The sequence below is a fragment of the Pavona decussata genome, unplaced genomic scaffold (genome assembly GCF_977016875.1).
Source record: "Pavona decussata unplaced genomic scaffold, jaPavDecu1.1 SCAFFOLD_327, whole genome shotgun sequence".
NCBI lineage: Eukaryota > Metazoa > Cnidaria > Anthozoa > Scleractinia > Agariciidae > Pavona > Pavona decussata.
This window is the reverse complement of record NW_028145715.1, coordinates 281,855-297,738: the sequence shown is the minus strand read 5'-3', so window position 1 is coordinate 297,738 and position 15,884 is coordinate 281,855. Positions and strand designations below refer to the sequence as shown.

At 38.8% G+C, this 15,884-nt stretch overlaps 1 protein-coding gene across 1 annotated transcript in view; it reads left to right on the top strand.

Moving 5' to 3' along the window:
• Nucleotides 1-15,884, top strand: part of LOC146453643 (intermembrane lipid transfer protein VPS13C-like) — a 100,500-nt gene that overhangs the window by 30,429 nt on the left and 54,187 nt on the right. Inside the window, exons 41-60 of the mRNA XM_085096421.1 lie at nt 166-217; nt 1,017-1,055; nt 1,451-1,582; nt 2,415-2,492; nt 3,630-3,838; nt 4,640-4,778; nt 5,485-5,557; nt 5,729-5,794; nt 6,207-6,283; nt 7,746-7,902; nt 8,456-8,529; nt 9,905-10,047; nt 10,503-10,666; nt 10,778-10,829; nt 12,036-12,087; nt 12,607-12,645; nt 13,168-13,308; nt 14,492-14,569; nt 14,997-15,226; nt 15,701-15,848. Coding sequence (XP_084952547.1) covers nt 166-217; nt 1,017-1,055; nt 1,451-1,582; nt 2,415-2,492; nt 3,630-3,838; nt 4,640-4,778; nt 5,485-5,557; nt 5,729-5,794; nt 6,207-6,283; nt 7,746-7,902; nt 8,456-8,529; nt 9,905-10,047; nt 10,503-10,666; nt 10,778-10,829; nt 12,036-12,087; nt 12,607-12,645; nt 13,168-13,308; nt 14,492-14,569; nt 14,997-15,226; nt 15,701-15,848 — 2,143 coding nt within the window. The remainder of the gene's footprint in view (nt 1-165; nt 218-1,016; nt 1,056-1,450; nt 1,583-2,414; nt 2,493-3,629; nt 3,839-4,639; nt 4,779-5,484; nt 5,558-5,728; nt 5,795-6,206; nt 6,284-7,745; nt 7,903-8,455; nt 8,530-9,904; nt 10,048-10,502; nt 10,667-10,777; nt 10,830-12,035; nt 12,088-12,606; nt 12,646-13,167; nt 13,309-14,491; nt 14,570-14,996; nt 15,227-15,700; nt 15,849-15,884) is intronic.

Here is a 15,884-nt window from a genome sequence, read left to right as displayed (position 1 = left end):
AGCAGTGTAATTGTGATCTTTTGAAATTGAATGTTACATCCTGCTATGAACACCTCAGATCTCTTGTTTTTAGTGTCAGCTCAAACTCTAATTTGTTTTTTTTTTCTTTCTTGCAAATGACCTATAGTCCAACTGTTTTTGGATAATAGTTAATGTTTTCAATAGGTTGGAAGATTTAACGATTGACGATCTCACGGAAGGAACGCTATATCCACATGTAAGTATTCATCTTGGTTGTTGGCAGTAGAGTTTTACCCCGTTACAAGGATTTACAGAAAATTGTAAATTATAAAATAGTCGAGCCACCAAGATGGTAGATATTTTGGAAATCATGACAGTCTGCAGTGCAAGAGGATTTTGAGCAGGAAAACGGTTGAAAGTTTTTTGCGGCCATATTGGATTTGCAGAATGAATAGGGCTGGGTCTAAATTTTGCCGGAATGCCTCTCTTCTGTGTTCCGTTTTTCGTTTGGCCCAACGCTCTGCCTGTTTTCGTTATCCGACATGGCGGTGCGAAAATACAAAGAACATTTACTTCTCGCTGACCCAAAATAAGGCTGCTTTACAGGTCGAACATGACGTAATTTTCATTACTGCAAGTTATGATTCTGGAGATCTTACATAGCGTTCAAAAAATTGAGAAATGCTAGAAAGGATGAAGTTTGGATTGCAGAATATATGAAGCCATGACGTACTTTTTGACGGATGTTTGGAAATCATGATGACGATAATGCGCCAATGGTTGGCACGTAATCGTCTTGAAATCAAAGTTAATACTTTTGAATCAGAACGGGCTCTCAACGCTTGTATAAAAAGTGTAAAGCATTCGTTGAGAAAAGGTTAATAGTCTACTTTAAAGGGTCAATATGACTAGCGGGATCATAAAAATGTCAAACAAAAGGAGTTAATTAATTTGAAGAGTAGAATTTGTTACAGTGTGGTACGTTCACATCACGGAAAGTAGTTGTCTGTGATAAAATTTGAAACCAATTTTGTCCATTTTGCTTTGTTTGAAAGATCTTAGATTTGGCGGATAACACGGTTTTTGATTGTAAGGTAAGATTTTATTATTTTTATACATATTGCATAACAAAACTCTCGACTCAGTTTGCAAATTTAGTGGATTTATTTTTCAACATGTAAAGAAGTAATTTTTACTTCCCTGGCGATTTTTGTGTGCACACACAAGTAGGAAACATTTTAGCTCTCATTTCTGGTCTAGAAATCGGTCTCAAGCTGAAGTTGTATGTTTTTTTTGAAATCCCTTGCTCACTACAAAGCAAGCAGTCGGCGTATTTTGGGGAACATTGAATTTCGTAAATGCTTCTCGTCTGCGAGAGTCTTCTGAATAGATAAAAACTACCAGTTAAGGTGCGCATGGCATCTCACTAAGTCGCTTAGTGATGTTTTCAATAATAATTTAATAAATACTTCTATCGATGTGTCGTAAGGTTACTATATTCAACAAGACCTTACAAGGCGCGATTGCTGATCAAGATCCAGAAGCTCTTGATTTCACTGTCGATGTTAAGCTTGGCAAGCTTCGATTTGTCTTCCTTGGGTATTTCATGGCTCATTTACAGGTGTGTTGAAGTATGCTATGATGTGAAGTAGGTGTAAGATAAAAGTAATGTAAACTTATTTCTGACAAACTTAGGACTCTCATGAAAGTATATACTAAAATCTGCATGCGTCAAACTTCGACGTTGTGTATGTATCGTTTGATCCCGTGTGAACGCTTGGAGTGACAGGCTTTGCAAACGTTCTAAACGAGAATCCACAAGTGCCTTGAAATAAGAAATATTGAGTGAATTTTCTGTGTTGCGTGCTTTCTCGAAATTTGTGCTCTGGATCACAAATTGGATATTTGGGAATGGTCGGCTGAGGTAAGCCTTTCATTAGAGCAAAATTTGGTGATTTAATTTTCTAGCATGTTTTACAAGCCATGGCTTGGTAGAACGTTGTTTTCTCATATAGGTTCGGTTCTATGATAGATCGTACAAGTACTCTAATATTAGCCCAAAATCTCTTCGCGCTAACCCCTGTAGGTTTATGTGATAGAGGCATCTAAATTCAGAGTGTTGTTATGCCGTCCGTTGTGCTCGCGAACTTTCGCGGAAATAATGGTAGGTTAACTTGGATTGATTTCCCAATTTTCTGAGTCAGATAACCGTTTCTTATTGGTCGGGAATGGCACAAGTAGTCCAAGTACAGACTAACGGTCCTCTCGAGCCTGCGCACACAGGCGGTTTGTGCTGAGAGACGGCTTAGATTTCAGACCAAGTAACTATCGGCAAAGAAATGTAGTCACAACTTTTTAGCGCACCTCTAAAATGGCCGTGATGAATCGTTCTCACTGCTGAGTATTTTGCTGTCTATGTATTTATCTGTCCTTTGTTTACTGTTTATTCATAGAATTTCCTCCAAGCTTTGGTCAGTCCAGAGACAGTTGCTTACGCTCAGGAGGTTACCCAAAAGGTCGTTTTAAACCAGGTCAGTCATTGCCCAAATAATTCCTTCAGTAATGTTCTTCAAAACCTTTTACAAAGGCGCGAGTTTTCCGAAAGTTATAAAGTTGTAAGGCGCCTACTGTAACTAAGTACGATAATCTTGACATTCGTTCTGACGGAGGGCTAACGCTGGAAACGTCAGCACTCGAATCTGTTGATAAACCAAACATTCGTTTCCACTCTCCACCGACGCAGCACCACAGTTTCTTTAGAAACTAACCCCTTATAAATGTTGTTGTTGTTGTCTTATCCTACTGTAATTAAGGGTCCATCGACACCTGTACGTGTCTCTAAGCCACATGGAAACGATCAAAACGCGCCGAGAACCTTAAGTGGAGATTTTTCAAAACCGAATGTTTTTGTTTACGTGTGGATGGGTAGCCTGTGAGGGCAGACATCTCTTACGGCCGATTTAGACGGTACAACTTTTGCTTACGACTGTCCCATGCGATTTCTAGAGCGCACGCTGCTCGCGTCATGCAGAAAATCGTACACAACTCTCGTCACTCAACATTGCCTATACCTACGATTGTTGTAGGATTTTAAAGTATGTTTTAAAATTCTACGACATTTTTTGTGACGTACGTTCACGACAGTCGTAAGCGAGTTGTAGGTTCGATGTAAACGAAACAATTCGTGTCGTAGGCCTGTCGTAATCTTGTCGCATGCGGCAAAGTCGTATCGTGTAAATCGCCCTTTACGGATCTTGCTTTCCCCGCCGAGAATGATCTACACCATTATGCAGCAGCTATAATTGCCTTGTGTGTTGAGTTAATAATTAACAATTAGATTATAAGCTCGAGATTTCTATCGCGTGATAGCTGATGAGGGCGCTGCCCGAATCAGCTATCATGCATAGAAATCGAGAGCTAATAATCTAATTGTCTTAGTATAAATCTACTAATCGGTCAAAACTAAACAAGTAAATTATCTATTTCCTCATCGGAGACACTTCGAAAACGCGACGAAGCGGCCTCCATTTTGTTGAAAACCCCTACTCACTATCTATCACAGAATAGATAGCGAGTAGCGTAGCCAATCAGAGAACGGCATTCGTGATAGAACACTAGTAGATTTATACGAATTGAGAGTTGAATGCGTGCCCTACTTTTCATTTCAGGTCCAGTACATCCAAACGCAGGGAGCAAAAATTGGTTTGAAAGTTTCAGTAAATGCACCACAGATTCTTATTCCCTGCAATTCAAAATCAAACGAGATGCTTGTTGCAGACCTTGGACAGTTGCACATTAGTAATTCCATAGTGAGCTCTTCCCAGTATGGACTGATTGACAAAATGAACGTCAGGCTAAGTTCATTCCAAGTTTCAGGGTAAGCCCAAATTGACGTCATGTACATTAATTAACACCTAAATTCCATAATTCCATTTCTCTCTTTTGGAGCATTTTGACGTCATCGGGTCAATCTAGGGACCGATCTCGTTTCCCGGCTCCTTTCCCTTCCTCCCTTGAGAAGGGAGAGGAGACTAGGAAGGAGATTGGCTACAGACGTCAAAAATGTGCTTTCCTATCCATTCCGAGGAACAAAATCGCGCCTATAGAGGGAAAATTAGACTTTCTGTCGCCGACTTAAACACTCACGATGTCAATGTATTCTCGTTCCTCAAGGTCCCTATTATTTTTAGTCGTTAGCCTCCACCTAGAGTTTTTTAACCTTTAATTAACCTTTTAATGTGGGACTTAAGGACGGTGCCCACTAATAAGGAAGAATTAGTACTTTTACGCGGTTTATGACTATGCGGGGAAAGCAGATCTAAGCAAGGGCTATTGAAATCCAAAAAGAAAATTGGGTAACCACGCATTTTTTAGAGATAATGAAGCAGGAATTATTCTAGAAAACAGTAAAATACAAAGCAATGTATGGCGTTTTTTTGAAGCTTTATTATCTCTGAAAAATGCATGGTTACCCCCAATTTTCTTTTTGGATACCAAAAGCACTTGCCAAGTTCTACTTTCTCCGAATAGTTTTAAACCGCGCAAAAATAATTATATCCCTGTATTAGTAGGCACCACCCATGGGAAACCCGAGTATCTCGAGATGCGCAGAACATATGCGCAGTAGCAAAAGTAGGCACCGTCCTTAACTCATGTCCTGACTGTTTCTGTTATGTAGCTACTCTCAAGTAGAGAAACATCTGAGTCAGCATCTGATTGAACCAGTTGAACTCAATGTGATCGTAAAGAGACGGCTGAACTTAGAAAAGAATGACCTTCCGCTGATTGAAGTAGAGGGAAACTTGGAGTTGTTCAAGGTAAGCCTGGATTTTCGTGGCCCAACCTGTCTTTTCTTGGTGACGTCATGTTGGGTAGCACCGGTTTTCTGCACTTTCCAGCACTTAAACTAACACCATACTAACACTCTATAAGTTGTTGCAGCAACCATGATATCAAAGAAATGCTTAATCATTGGTGAACAAGTTATGCTCATTTTTTCGACATAGACTGTTACCATAGCAACAACAGAACCTGTTAAAAACACCCCTTATTTCAGCTTTAAGTGGTTATAACTCAAAAACGAACGCCATGAGCCCCATTTTTTTACTATGGAACTGTGGTCAGCATGTTCACATATACGTTTTTGCCAAGTTTAAAAAAAATTTGTTGGAAAGGATTAAGAGCCATCTTATATTTTTTTTAACGTTGCAAAAAGTTGAATCTGTGTTGTGGGCTTTTGTTTGATATCGTTTTTGTTGTGTCGCCTCATAAAGAGTGGTAGTATTGTTGGGTCAAAGTATAAGTACTGGAAACTGCTGAAAACTGGTGCCAGCCACATTAAATTCTTTGACATTGTTAGAACTGAACTTTGGTGAAGCTGGGTCTGGTAAACGTTTTAGTTATAAATAAATATTTTTTTTATTAGAAATTTGATTACGGTTCTATCTAAAGTGAACATACCCTTTATTAAGACTTGTAATGGTAATGTAACTTACAGGGTGCTTTGCTTTCTTCGTTTCACAGATAAATTTAGGAATTAATGATTTCAAAATGCTGATGATGGTTATTAACGAAAACTTGCTGGAAGGCCAGCATGGTAAGGATTACGCTATGCTATTTTGCAAGAGAGTGTATAATTGGGCTTCATTGGGCTTCATATTATGCTAAATATGGATACAACTGCTTTCAATACTTATGCATGTATGTTAAAGCGATTTAAGCACCTTGAATTTAAAATGCCCATACTTATGAAAGTTTGTTTTCCCAGAACGCCAACCGGCTACAACATCTAGTGAACTGCTACAAGATGAAGAACAGAAGGAGGTAGTGTCAGGTGAGTGTGCATTGTTGTTTAATTACAGCGCGTCTTCATGCAAGTCAAAATTAATTCTTAGCTCTACTTGCCCTCGTATGATTGCCAATAATCAACAATTATCCTCCGAAATCGCGCGGAATATCGCCTGATTCTGATAATTGTTTTATTATTCAACACATTGATAACAAAGGACGGTTCTTTTGCAGAAAAGCTGGACACGACCCATATGTTGCCATTTTTCTCCCAAACACGCGAAATTACGTGTATCGGAGAATATCTGTTGACTGTTGATTTGTATATTTTGTCACGAAACTGAAGCCAAAGTCAACACGTAATATTGTTTCTGTGTGTTTGATAGACTCGATTTCCACTGCTCTCTCTGGTCCGGAAATTTCTTTATCCTTGAGAATATTTTTCACTTGTATTTAAGGTGCTTTGGACAAAACGGATGCCAGTACGATCGACGAGGAAGTACCAAGTGTTAAATGTATTTTTACTTTAGGCAAGGTTGGTTGATTCAGTTGATTCGAAATTAATATTGTTGTACTGATGCCTTTGCTAATGTCTGTTGAAATGTCTTTCTTTACTTGTTCACCAAGCCTAGCAATATCATCACTTATTTTTCTCTATAATATACTCTTGACACCCCCGAGAAAACTAATTCCAGCAGTGTACGTTTGGGGTCTGAATCTTGTATGGTCTAGCTTCATCTGATCTTATGATTCAGTGGTGGAGCATTTATAGAAGGGCGAACCGTCGCCCGGTTAGCTGAGTTGGTAGAGCACTGGACTGCAGACCCACACTTAGGGTCTTAAAATATCTGAGGAGAAGGTGCTGCCTTGGCTTTAACATGCGCAAATGTTTAGATCTGCACGTGGCTCGGATGACTACTTAGAAATGGCGGTACCGTCTCCAATTTGGGGACGTAAAAGAACCATTCACGCGACGTCAAAAACGCTGTCTGTGACCACCCTCCGTGTGTTCGACTTGGCGCGATTTGCTTGAAGGGCTTCTGAGCGAATGAGACCGCAAAATTGTATAACATGCTACTTAGCCAAGTGCTGGAACTTTCACTAAGACAAAGACAAAGCCGTTGTTGACCCATTGTGGGTGAACTTGAACATTTTGACCCAGTGAGCAGCTCGTTTCACCGAATGATTTATGTGCTTCTCGTCTTACAAGAAATAAGATTGATTCATTAATAATTTAATAATTTATACATGACATTTCAATAAAGGGAATTAGAGTCAGTCTACTTGAACAAAGTGAGTAAACTGTAAGGCGAAGCCAATGATTGGCACTTTTACCTTTTTTGTAATGAGACAGGACATGAATTGAAAAGATGGCCTGGAACAATATTAAGAACTGAGTTTTCTGCATCCATTTCAGTGTAGAAATAAAAAGGACCGCTTAAAATTGCTTTGCCAACCAAGTTAAACCTACACGTTCAATTCGTTTAATGATAATTTTAATACAACGGCCAAACAAAGTGATGTTAATGAAGATAACCTTCATTAAATGTTCTCTTAAATGCGATTATCTCGTTGTTTAGGTAAAAACTTTGCTAAATTTATTTAAATGCGCATGCCCTACTCATACACGAATTGCTAGCTTCTAAATCTCCAATATACGAAATCAAGTAAATGTCCAAAGACAGGACGAGCTGCTATACGTTATTACCAAGTTTTTCTTACGGCACAATGCAAAAAAAAGTTTTTAATTTGAAAATGTCGGGTCGACCTTTTCAAGATCGTATCCACCTTTATCTTGCCAATCCGTATGCAACCTGAAACATTTGTGAATAGCTTCCGTGCACTAAAATGAGCCTTTCTAAAGACAGTTTGCCGGTTATTGTTCGGCTAACATTGATAACATAGTGTTCCTTAAATTTCTAAAGTGTTCTAAAATATATTGCATAGTCCTTTACCTTTTGTACGCTCTAACGCAAGGTATAAAACTTTTTTCCTAGGTTCACATAAATTCGCCAAAAATCGTTGATGGAATTGCCAAGCCTTACTTGGTTCTTGAGACCAAGAACATGGAGGCAACTGTCACCTTGGAAACGTGGATTCTAAGTGCATCTGCAAAACTTGGAGCAATTGAGTTGGTTGACCATCTAAATACAGGTAACCTTATTTTGGAACCGGTAACGTGTGTTTTGGAACTCTAATCTCGTGCAGGGAGAATGTTTAGGTATGTTGGAAAGTGATAAATCCTACAGAAAACAAAAATGGAACTTGCCTAATAATATGTTTTGATAGACGAGTTTTTGTTTTCTGTCTTACTATGATGATACTGATTTCGTATTGATCTTCGACGTCACTACCGGGTAGCAGGGATAGCGCAGTGGTGAGAGCACTCGCTTTCCACCAATTTGGCCCGGGTTCGATTCCGGACTCACCGTCATTTGTGGGTTGAGTTTGTTGTTGGTTCTCTTCTTTGCCCCGAGACGTTTTTTTTCCCGATACTCCGGTTTTCCCCTCTCATCAAAAACAAAAATTCCAAATCCCAATCTGAATAAAGTGTCCCCAATTAGTGCTCTGCGCTAAATAGAGTGATATTATTTCCCAAAATGCTTTGTGTTTGCTTTTCATTTTTGTCTCAAACAGGATGCATTTTGTTCAACAACAACTTTACTCTAGTGCCCCTTACAAATCCATTATTGCGGTTTCTCCTTAGATTCTGATGGCTCACCAGTAAAATTGCTGTCTTCCTCTCAAAATGATGATCTCATCTCTGTGTCATACAAGAGAGTGAGTACAATATTTAAGCGGCGAAATTCATTCTTAGTATTATAAAGGAATTAAAGGGGGATGTAAAGAATCGACCATAAGAGGACACAGAAAAAATCTGAGCCCCAGATGGGATTCGACCCCACGACCCTCCGTGTTCTAGATTGGATGCTCTATCCTCTGAGCTACTGAGGACTCGTTGGCGAGCAAGGGTCATTTTTGTGGGTTGGACTTAAGAACCGCATCACGCAGCCACGGAGTCCATCATAAGCATCACGCAGTCACATTAATTGCCAGAAATGTCTCGCCTATGAAGGAGCCTCCAACCAACCAAACTATGCCACTGCATGATATTAGTGTTATAAAGGAATTAAAGGGAGATGTAAAGAAGATCCCAGATCCCATCTGGGGCTCAGATTTTTTCTGTGTCCTCTTATGGTCGATTCTTTGCATCTCCCTTTAATTCCTTTATAATAGTAATATCATGCATTGGCATAAATTCATTCTTATTTCCGAAATGTAAATAAACAAAAAAGAAAAGAAACAAAACAAAAAAAAAAAAAGAAGAGAGAGAGACGGAGACGGAGGGTTTGATCTACCAGCGGTCTTCACGTGATGAAAAGGTGACATGAAAAGCCGTGTTTTTACACTTCATTTCACCGATGAAGCTTCTGTGATAGAAGTGAAAGCTCCGAATTTAAAACCTCTCTCTCTCGCTGAAAGAAATGAACTTACACACGTTAAGTTCTATGTTGTTAAACTGATAATTTTATCTCATACTCAAGCTTCTATATACTCCATACTATTTTGAAAGTATTGAGATATACAAATAAAATATGCGAACGAAGCTTTGTTATGATATCCAAGATATGTTGAACTTGCCTATTATTAATCGTTCTCAAATTTCATGTACCATTTGTAATTTGTTTCATTGATGGAAGCACACTTCATTACTTGTAACAGAAATGACTGAACTTGGACAATACTTGAAGTTTTCGATATCACTGATCCTCGCATTATACAGGCCAGGTGTCACATATGAATTACTAAATTACCTAGCTTAGCTCAGTGGTTAGAGCACCCCACCTTTGTACGGAAGGACCGTCGGCTCGTGACATGTCGAATACTTCATCTTTCTGAATAAACGAGAGACCACTGCATTTATTAACGCAACTTTCACAACTGTCCAAGGAAAGCCTGAAAAAAATTCTGATTTTTGAAATTCTGAAAAAAAATTCTGAAAGCCTGAAAAAAAAATCAAGCTTGAACGGGATTAATATTCGAACCAATGACCTTTTCGATACCGGTGCAGTACTCCACCAACTGAGCTATCAAGCCTGTGAACTGGGAGCTGGTCACTTCATCTTTCTTATAACGGTGACCTTTGTTTTTGCAGGTGGATCCGCGTTGCCCGGAATTCGAATCAACATTTTGTACCGTCGAGCAACGAATAAATTTCACTCTTTCAAAGCTGAAAATAGACTGTTTGCAGAAGGCACTGATGGACCTGCAGATGCATGGACTTGCTCTCATATCCTGGTAACATTATAACTTGAATCATAAATCTTCTTCCCGTTTCATGTTATTGTTACCACCTCAAGACCGTTAGAATGCGAGAAACATTAAGTGGGGGATCTAGGTTCTACAGACAAGTTTGACTGGGATTGTAATTTAGATTCAGTTTTCATCTATATGTTAATAAGAAACCCAAATATCCCAAAATGGTTAGTTCCTTGTTCAAACACCTAAATCTCTATCTCGTGCTGATTATCAGGGGGCCTCCCTCGTAATGATCCTAAGTTGCTATTTGCAAAGATTGTTTTCTCACGTAATATGTACTGGAGGTGGAAAGGTGCTATATATTCATAGAAATTCTCCAAGCTTTCTTACTCGTTAACAATCCAATACTTATAATTCTGTATTCTTCTTTACTCCCCTTCAGTTTCTGAGTCATCTTAAACATTTTAAAACCACTTAAATTGTTTCTCTTTTAGTCTTGGAGATAAGGCTGTTGTTCCAGCACCAGATAGCCAAAGCGGTTCTGACACAACTCAGGAAACACAAAGCACCTTTAGTCTTAAAGTCGAGGCAGCGTTATCCGAAGTGGATGTTCTTGTCAGGCTCTCTCATAAGAATTTAGCCGAAATCAAGGTTCGAGGTACGTGATCTTGTTCAAGTTATTTGAAGCATGATGGGAGAAACCGGTTTAAAAGTGAACCTTAAACATGTCAAACTTGTATTATTAACCACGTGTGTCTTCTATACCCAGGCCTAACAGCAGAGTTTCTTCTCTGGGAGAGTGGGCTCCTTTTGAAGTCAAGGTAACTTGTATCTTGTTGTTTACACCTTTTGTTATCGAAACTAATTTTTTTAAAATCTTTCTTAAGAGGTACATTTTTTGACTAATTGATCGTTATACAGAAACGAAATCCCATGTGATATTCCTTCACCTTTTTTCTCGGCGATTCACCAAGAAGTCCTAGCCAGCTTAAGGGTCGGTAGAGCAACGGACGATCAAATCCGGTGGTCGTGGGTTCGAATCCCACCGAGGACAAAGATTTGTTTCTTTGCCTCGTGCGATCTCCCATTTCCTTACAAGGGTAACGCTCAGTGGGAAATTCATGGGATCACTTTAGCACTTTAACATTTATTTATTTATTTATTTATTTTATTTTATTTTATTCACCACGACATACATTCATAGAAAGTTACAGTGAACAATAAAAGTAAAAGAAGAAGTAAGCAGTGGCGAGGAGACCTCAAGAAACCCCCGGGCTTATACTGAGAGGTCTCCTCGGAGATATATATTAGGACTGTAAGACTAGTAAAGACATTGTATTTAGATTTTTTAACATACGGTGGTAAGACTATGAAGACATAACAGAGTCGGACGTTTCATACAATTAACTGAGGAAATCAAGAAGCTTTCTTTTGAAGGTGGATAGACTAGGGGAAGACGTAATTGATAATGGCAAAGCATTCCATATTTTTGGCCCTCTGAAGAGTATAGTAAATTGCTAGATATTAGTTCGGCAGGTGTGAGGTCGAAAATGAGCTGAGGTTCCAGTATCATAATTATGAATTTGACCACCAGTCGGAAATAAATTTAAAAAGGGCGAGGGCAGCAAACGTTGGTGACAGGAAAACATAAATTGGAAGTCCAAATTAAAGTCGCCGGTGAGGTAGCAGCAACATACACAGCAGAGTTAATTCTCTAGCCATCGGCTTAAAAGAGAGCCTGGCCTGTTCATTCTCCTCTTTAAGTTGTTAATTCTCAACTAAATCGTAAAAAACTGACAAACAGCGTGAATTTTTTCGTACAACCACCAATCAACAAGAAGCATTACAGCGTGCTGTTTTAGTTTTATGAAATGCTGCAACATAGTTTATTTACCAAACGGTCGATTCAACAGTGTGCCATACGTGAAGTTGTAAACACACTGCTTGCACCCGAAAAGTGTGAAATGAAGTACGCTTCAGATTTATCAACACGGTGGTAGATGAATTCTTGTTTGTACTTTTTGCAGGCAGAACGACCTTTCAGTTGTTGATCTGAACGCTGCGTCTTATTATCCAAAGGTACATAACTTAAAAAGAAGCTACACGGCGATATTTCTTCTCGCACAAACAGTTTTAACCATTCAACAGCATTGATGGTAACTGATCCCAAGAATTACGGGGGAAAGGGGGAAAAGAAAGAAAGAGAGAAAGGATAGTAAGGGATAAAGAAACCTTTCCCTCTCTGAAAATACAGTTGCACTTCGTTTTGAGGCCCCAGATGTTCAGAGTGGATACCTTATGGCTACTCTCATTAGCCGCAAATTAATTTTTGATCTCACTGAACGGGGGAGTGATAAAAACACTCGTCAAGTCATCGATAAGGAATCCAAAGATGAAAAATAAAATTTTGAAGAACAGTTAGGAGTTAACAAAGTTGATTAGTTGTAAAGATGAAACTTCCACCGACGAATAAGTCTTCTTGTCCGTTTATGATGTACTTGTGGTGACATGAAACAAACATTTACATAGGCGAAATACAGAAGTAACTAACATCTTTGGAGCCACTTGACTGAACCGTAGTCTTGTTTTTGTTGTTAGATTATCTCCGTGGAAAACGAAAATGTGTTTGATTTTGAGGTAAGACTGAATATTAACACTGTGGTTTCCTCTTGAATTCATAGTAACAGTTTTTTTTTTCTCTATTGCTCACTTCATTATTGGACGTTAAGCTTAGATGTTACCCGACTATCTAGAGAGCTTACTGAACAGCTTTTCGCAGACGGAAAGCAATGCCTTTGAAAGTCAGTTTTTTTATAACGCCTTATTCTAAAGTTAATGCAGTACCGTAACAATTGATCGATTAATAGCACAGAGACTATTAGTATCGTTTGACAAACACAGAACCCAGCATTACTTAAAATCTTCCAATTCGATTTAAAGCAATGGATGGAAGGGTGACACCGTGGGGTTCCACTATAATTCCAATCATTTTTTCTTATTGAACTTTCAAGTCATTTTCGGCAAGTTTACTCCTCTCTTACTTGAACAGTTTTGTTCCTGCCATAACCGCAAAGTTATTAGGAATCTGTGGTATATTAATCTCAAAGGAGAAAAATAGTTAGTAGAGCAAATGTGATTAACACTAACGTGTTTTCTTAGTTTAAATACTTCAGCAACGCAAAACCATTGAAGACGGATGACATGAGCCCAACTGAACTTACAAAGCCAGATGGGAATCTGGAACTGAACATTGGCAAGATCAACATTGTCTTCCTTTATAGATTCATTACTGAACTGATGGTGAGTGCTTTCGTAAGAATAACTTCCTTGTTGAAAAAATACAACACGATCAAGATATTACTATCGTGTTGTCCACGTTACCATGCCCCCACTAATAGGCGAATCTTTGTTTACACTTTTTGCCTCATTAAAGGGGCAGTATCATGGGAGATCGATGGGAGATATCATGATTTTTGGCCAAAATTCACTAACTTTAAACTTTGAACACTGTGTTACTTAATTTCTCAATCGCTAATTTAAAGAAATATATTAATATTGATTCTACGACGAAAGGTTGAACCAAAATATAGTGCAACCGGCGATTTTTAGTGCGTTACCTGACAGCGAAATTTGAAAACGTCCGCTAGATGTTTTCAAATTTCAACCCCTCTCTATTTTGTTCATCTGCCGGCAAAAATATCCGTGGATAGTTTCTTTGCATTCTGATAGCCTTTTAACGGAATTCTGTCATTATATCTTGGCTGCTATCAACCGAATAGCGTCTTTCCGATTTTCAATGTGTTACTAAAAATAGCGTGATACTGTCCCTTTAACATATGCTTATCACTATCTGATGACGCTAATAAAATCAAAACTCTGAATATTGAAAGAGCATAACAGTTTCTGTTTTCTCTGAAAATTTAAGCCCAATACATTGAATGGTTTCGGACAAATTCTCTCCTAAAAGTTCGAAATTTTACAGAGAATGTATGGCTCATTAACTTTTTTGCCACCCAGCAATTTCGCAGATTTTGGTGGCTGGTATTTCCTTCAATATTGCTTGCAAAGAGCTGAAAATGGCACAAATTGCTCAACTTAATCAGCTCTTTCAACTTTGGCATTTAGTTCATGTATACGGCCACGGCTTCTTTGAGCTAAGTCGTATGCTAATTAGGAAAAATGTATAATGACGTCAGCAAAGATTCGCCTTTAGCGTAGCTCCCTGCTCACTTTATAAACCGCACACAACCAACAATTTCTTGATTCGCTCTGACGAAGGGCTAACGCTCCAAACAGTAGCTCTCGAATCCCTTTACGGTGGCCAACTTGCGTTATCAACTCAGTTGATAAAAGCAAATATTCATTTCCACACTCCAACGACGCAGCACCAGAGTCTCTTTAGACACTAACCCCCTTTTTGTTAAAAAGGAGTATTTGATAGTGCTTTTAAGAAGTAGAACGATTACTTCTTTTCTTTCCAAAGCAATTTGTTGAGCCACTAACAAGCCCTCAGTCAACACAGTATGTTCAAGAAACTGCTCAGAAAGCTGTAGCAGAACAGGTAGTAGAATAAAATAAAATAGTAATCAATATGTAAAATGATGAAAACTGTTGGTTTTAAGGCATTGTTAAGCTGTACAGCAGTATAACACATCTTGGAATGGGCACAATCCTTGCAACGTAAGTTACTGTAAAAGGTGGAGAAAGAACGGAATTTTTGCAACCTGTCGGCTCACAACGAGCTTTACTGCTGCAAGTTATGTTTTGATCAGTGTTATACTGTGCAATGTGTTATACAACTTTTTCGAAATACCACTGCAAGACAACCAGCAAGAACTGATGAGATACAATTTACACTGTAGACTGGGAGGTTTCATCGAGACTCGTATCCAAACCATTTGTTATATCAGCCCATAACCCATGCATTCGTTTCTCGTTCCCCCTATTTTTGGTTTCTCTTAACGGTGGTTGTTGTATTTTGTTTTTAGATAGAGTCAATTCAGAGCCGTGGAACACGCATTGCTCTACAAGTCGCCATCAGTGCGCCACTGGTGATCATTCCACGCCACTCCCGCTCCGTGGATATGCTTCTTGTTGATCTTGGACACTTGGATCTTCAGAATGAATTTGATCTTCTGCCATTGCCAAAGGAGCATAGTGAGATGGAAGCCGTGTTTGATGTGATGGAATTGACCCTGCAGTCGGTTCAACTATCAAGGTAAGACAATTCTGTGGAGCAAAAGCCTAGTTGAGAAAGAAACTGATAGGCTTAGGAAAGCCTCGTTAACCTTGCCAGTATAGTCTTACCAAGTACCAAGTCTTTACGAGGAAACACGAAGTCCTCTGGACTTTAAAACTGGTCACGTAACCATTGACTGAATCATCAAATATCTTGCTTCCTCCAATTTTTTTTAATGAAGATTTTTTGGGACAATGAAAAAATATCAGTAAGTAAATAGATATTAAACTGCTAATAAGCAAAGATTACGGAGTGCTTTCGGAGATCTCGGTCCCAGGCTCTCTCTTCTCTGCCAAGTTGGTAATGATGTCATCCGCCCCTGCAAAATCTGCGAGGGATGCCAGATACGCATCCCGAGATCCATCCATGAAACTGGACATAGTTTGGAAATAATAAACTCTTTTTTTTTTTTTTTTTAATAACGTACTTTCTTTCTGTTTTGTTTTTCTGAAGAGGCGTCATGGATTTAAGTTCATCTGCTGTCATCAAGCGTCGTCTCATTGAACCGATTAAACTTGATGCAAATATTAAACGCTCCCTACTGCCTTCTTGTCATGACGTTCCTATCATAGAATGCTCAGCCATGTTGGACTTTGTTAAGGTACGATTGTCCTCATTGTCCATCTTTCGTTATTGA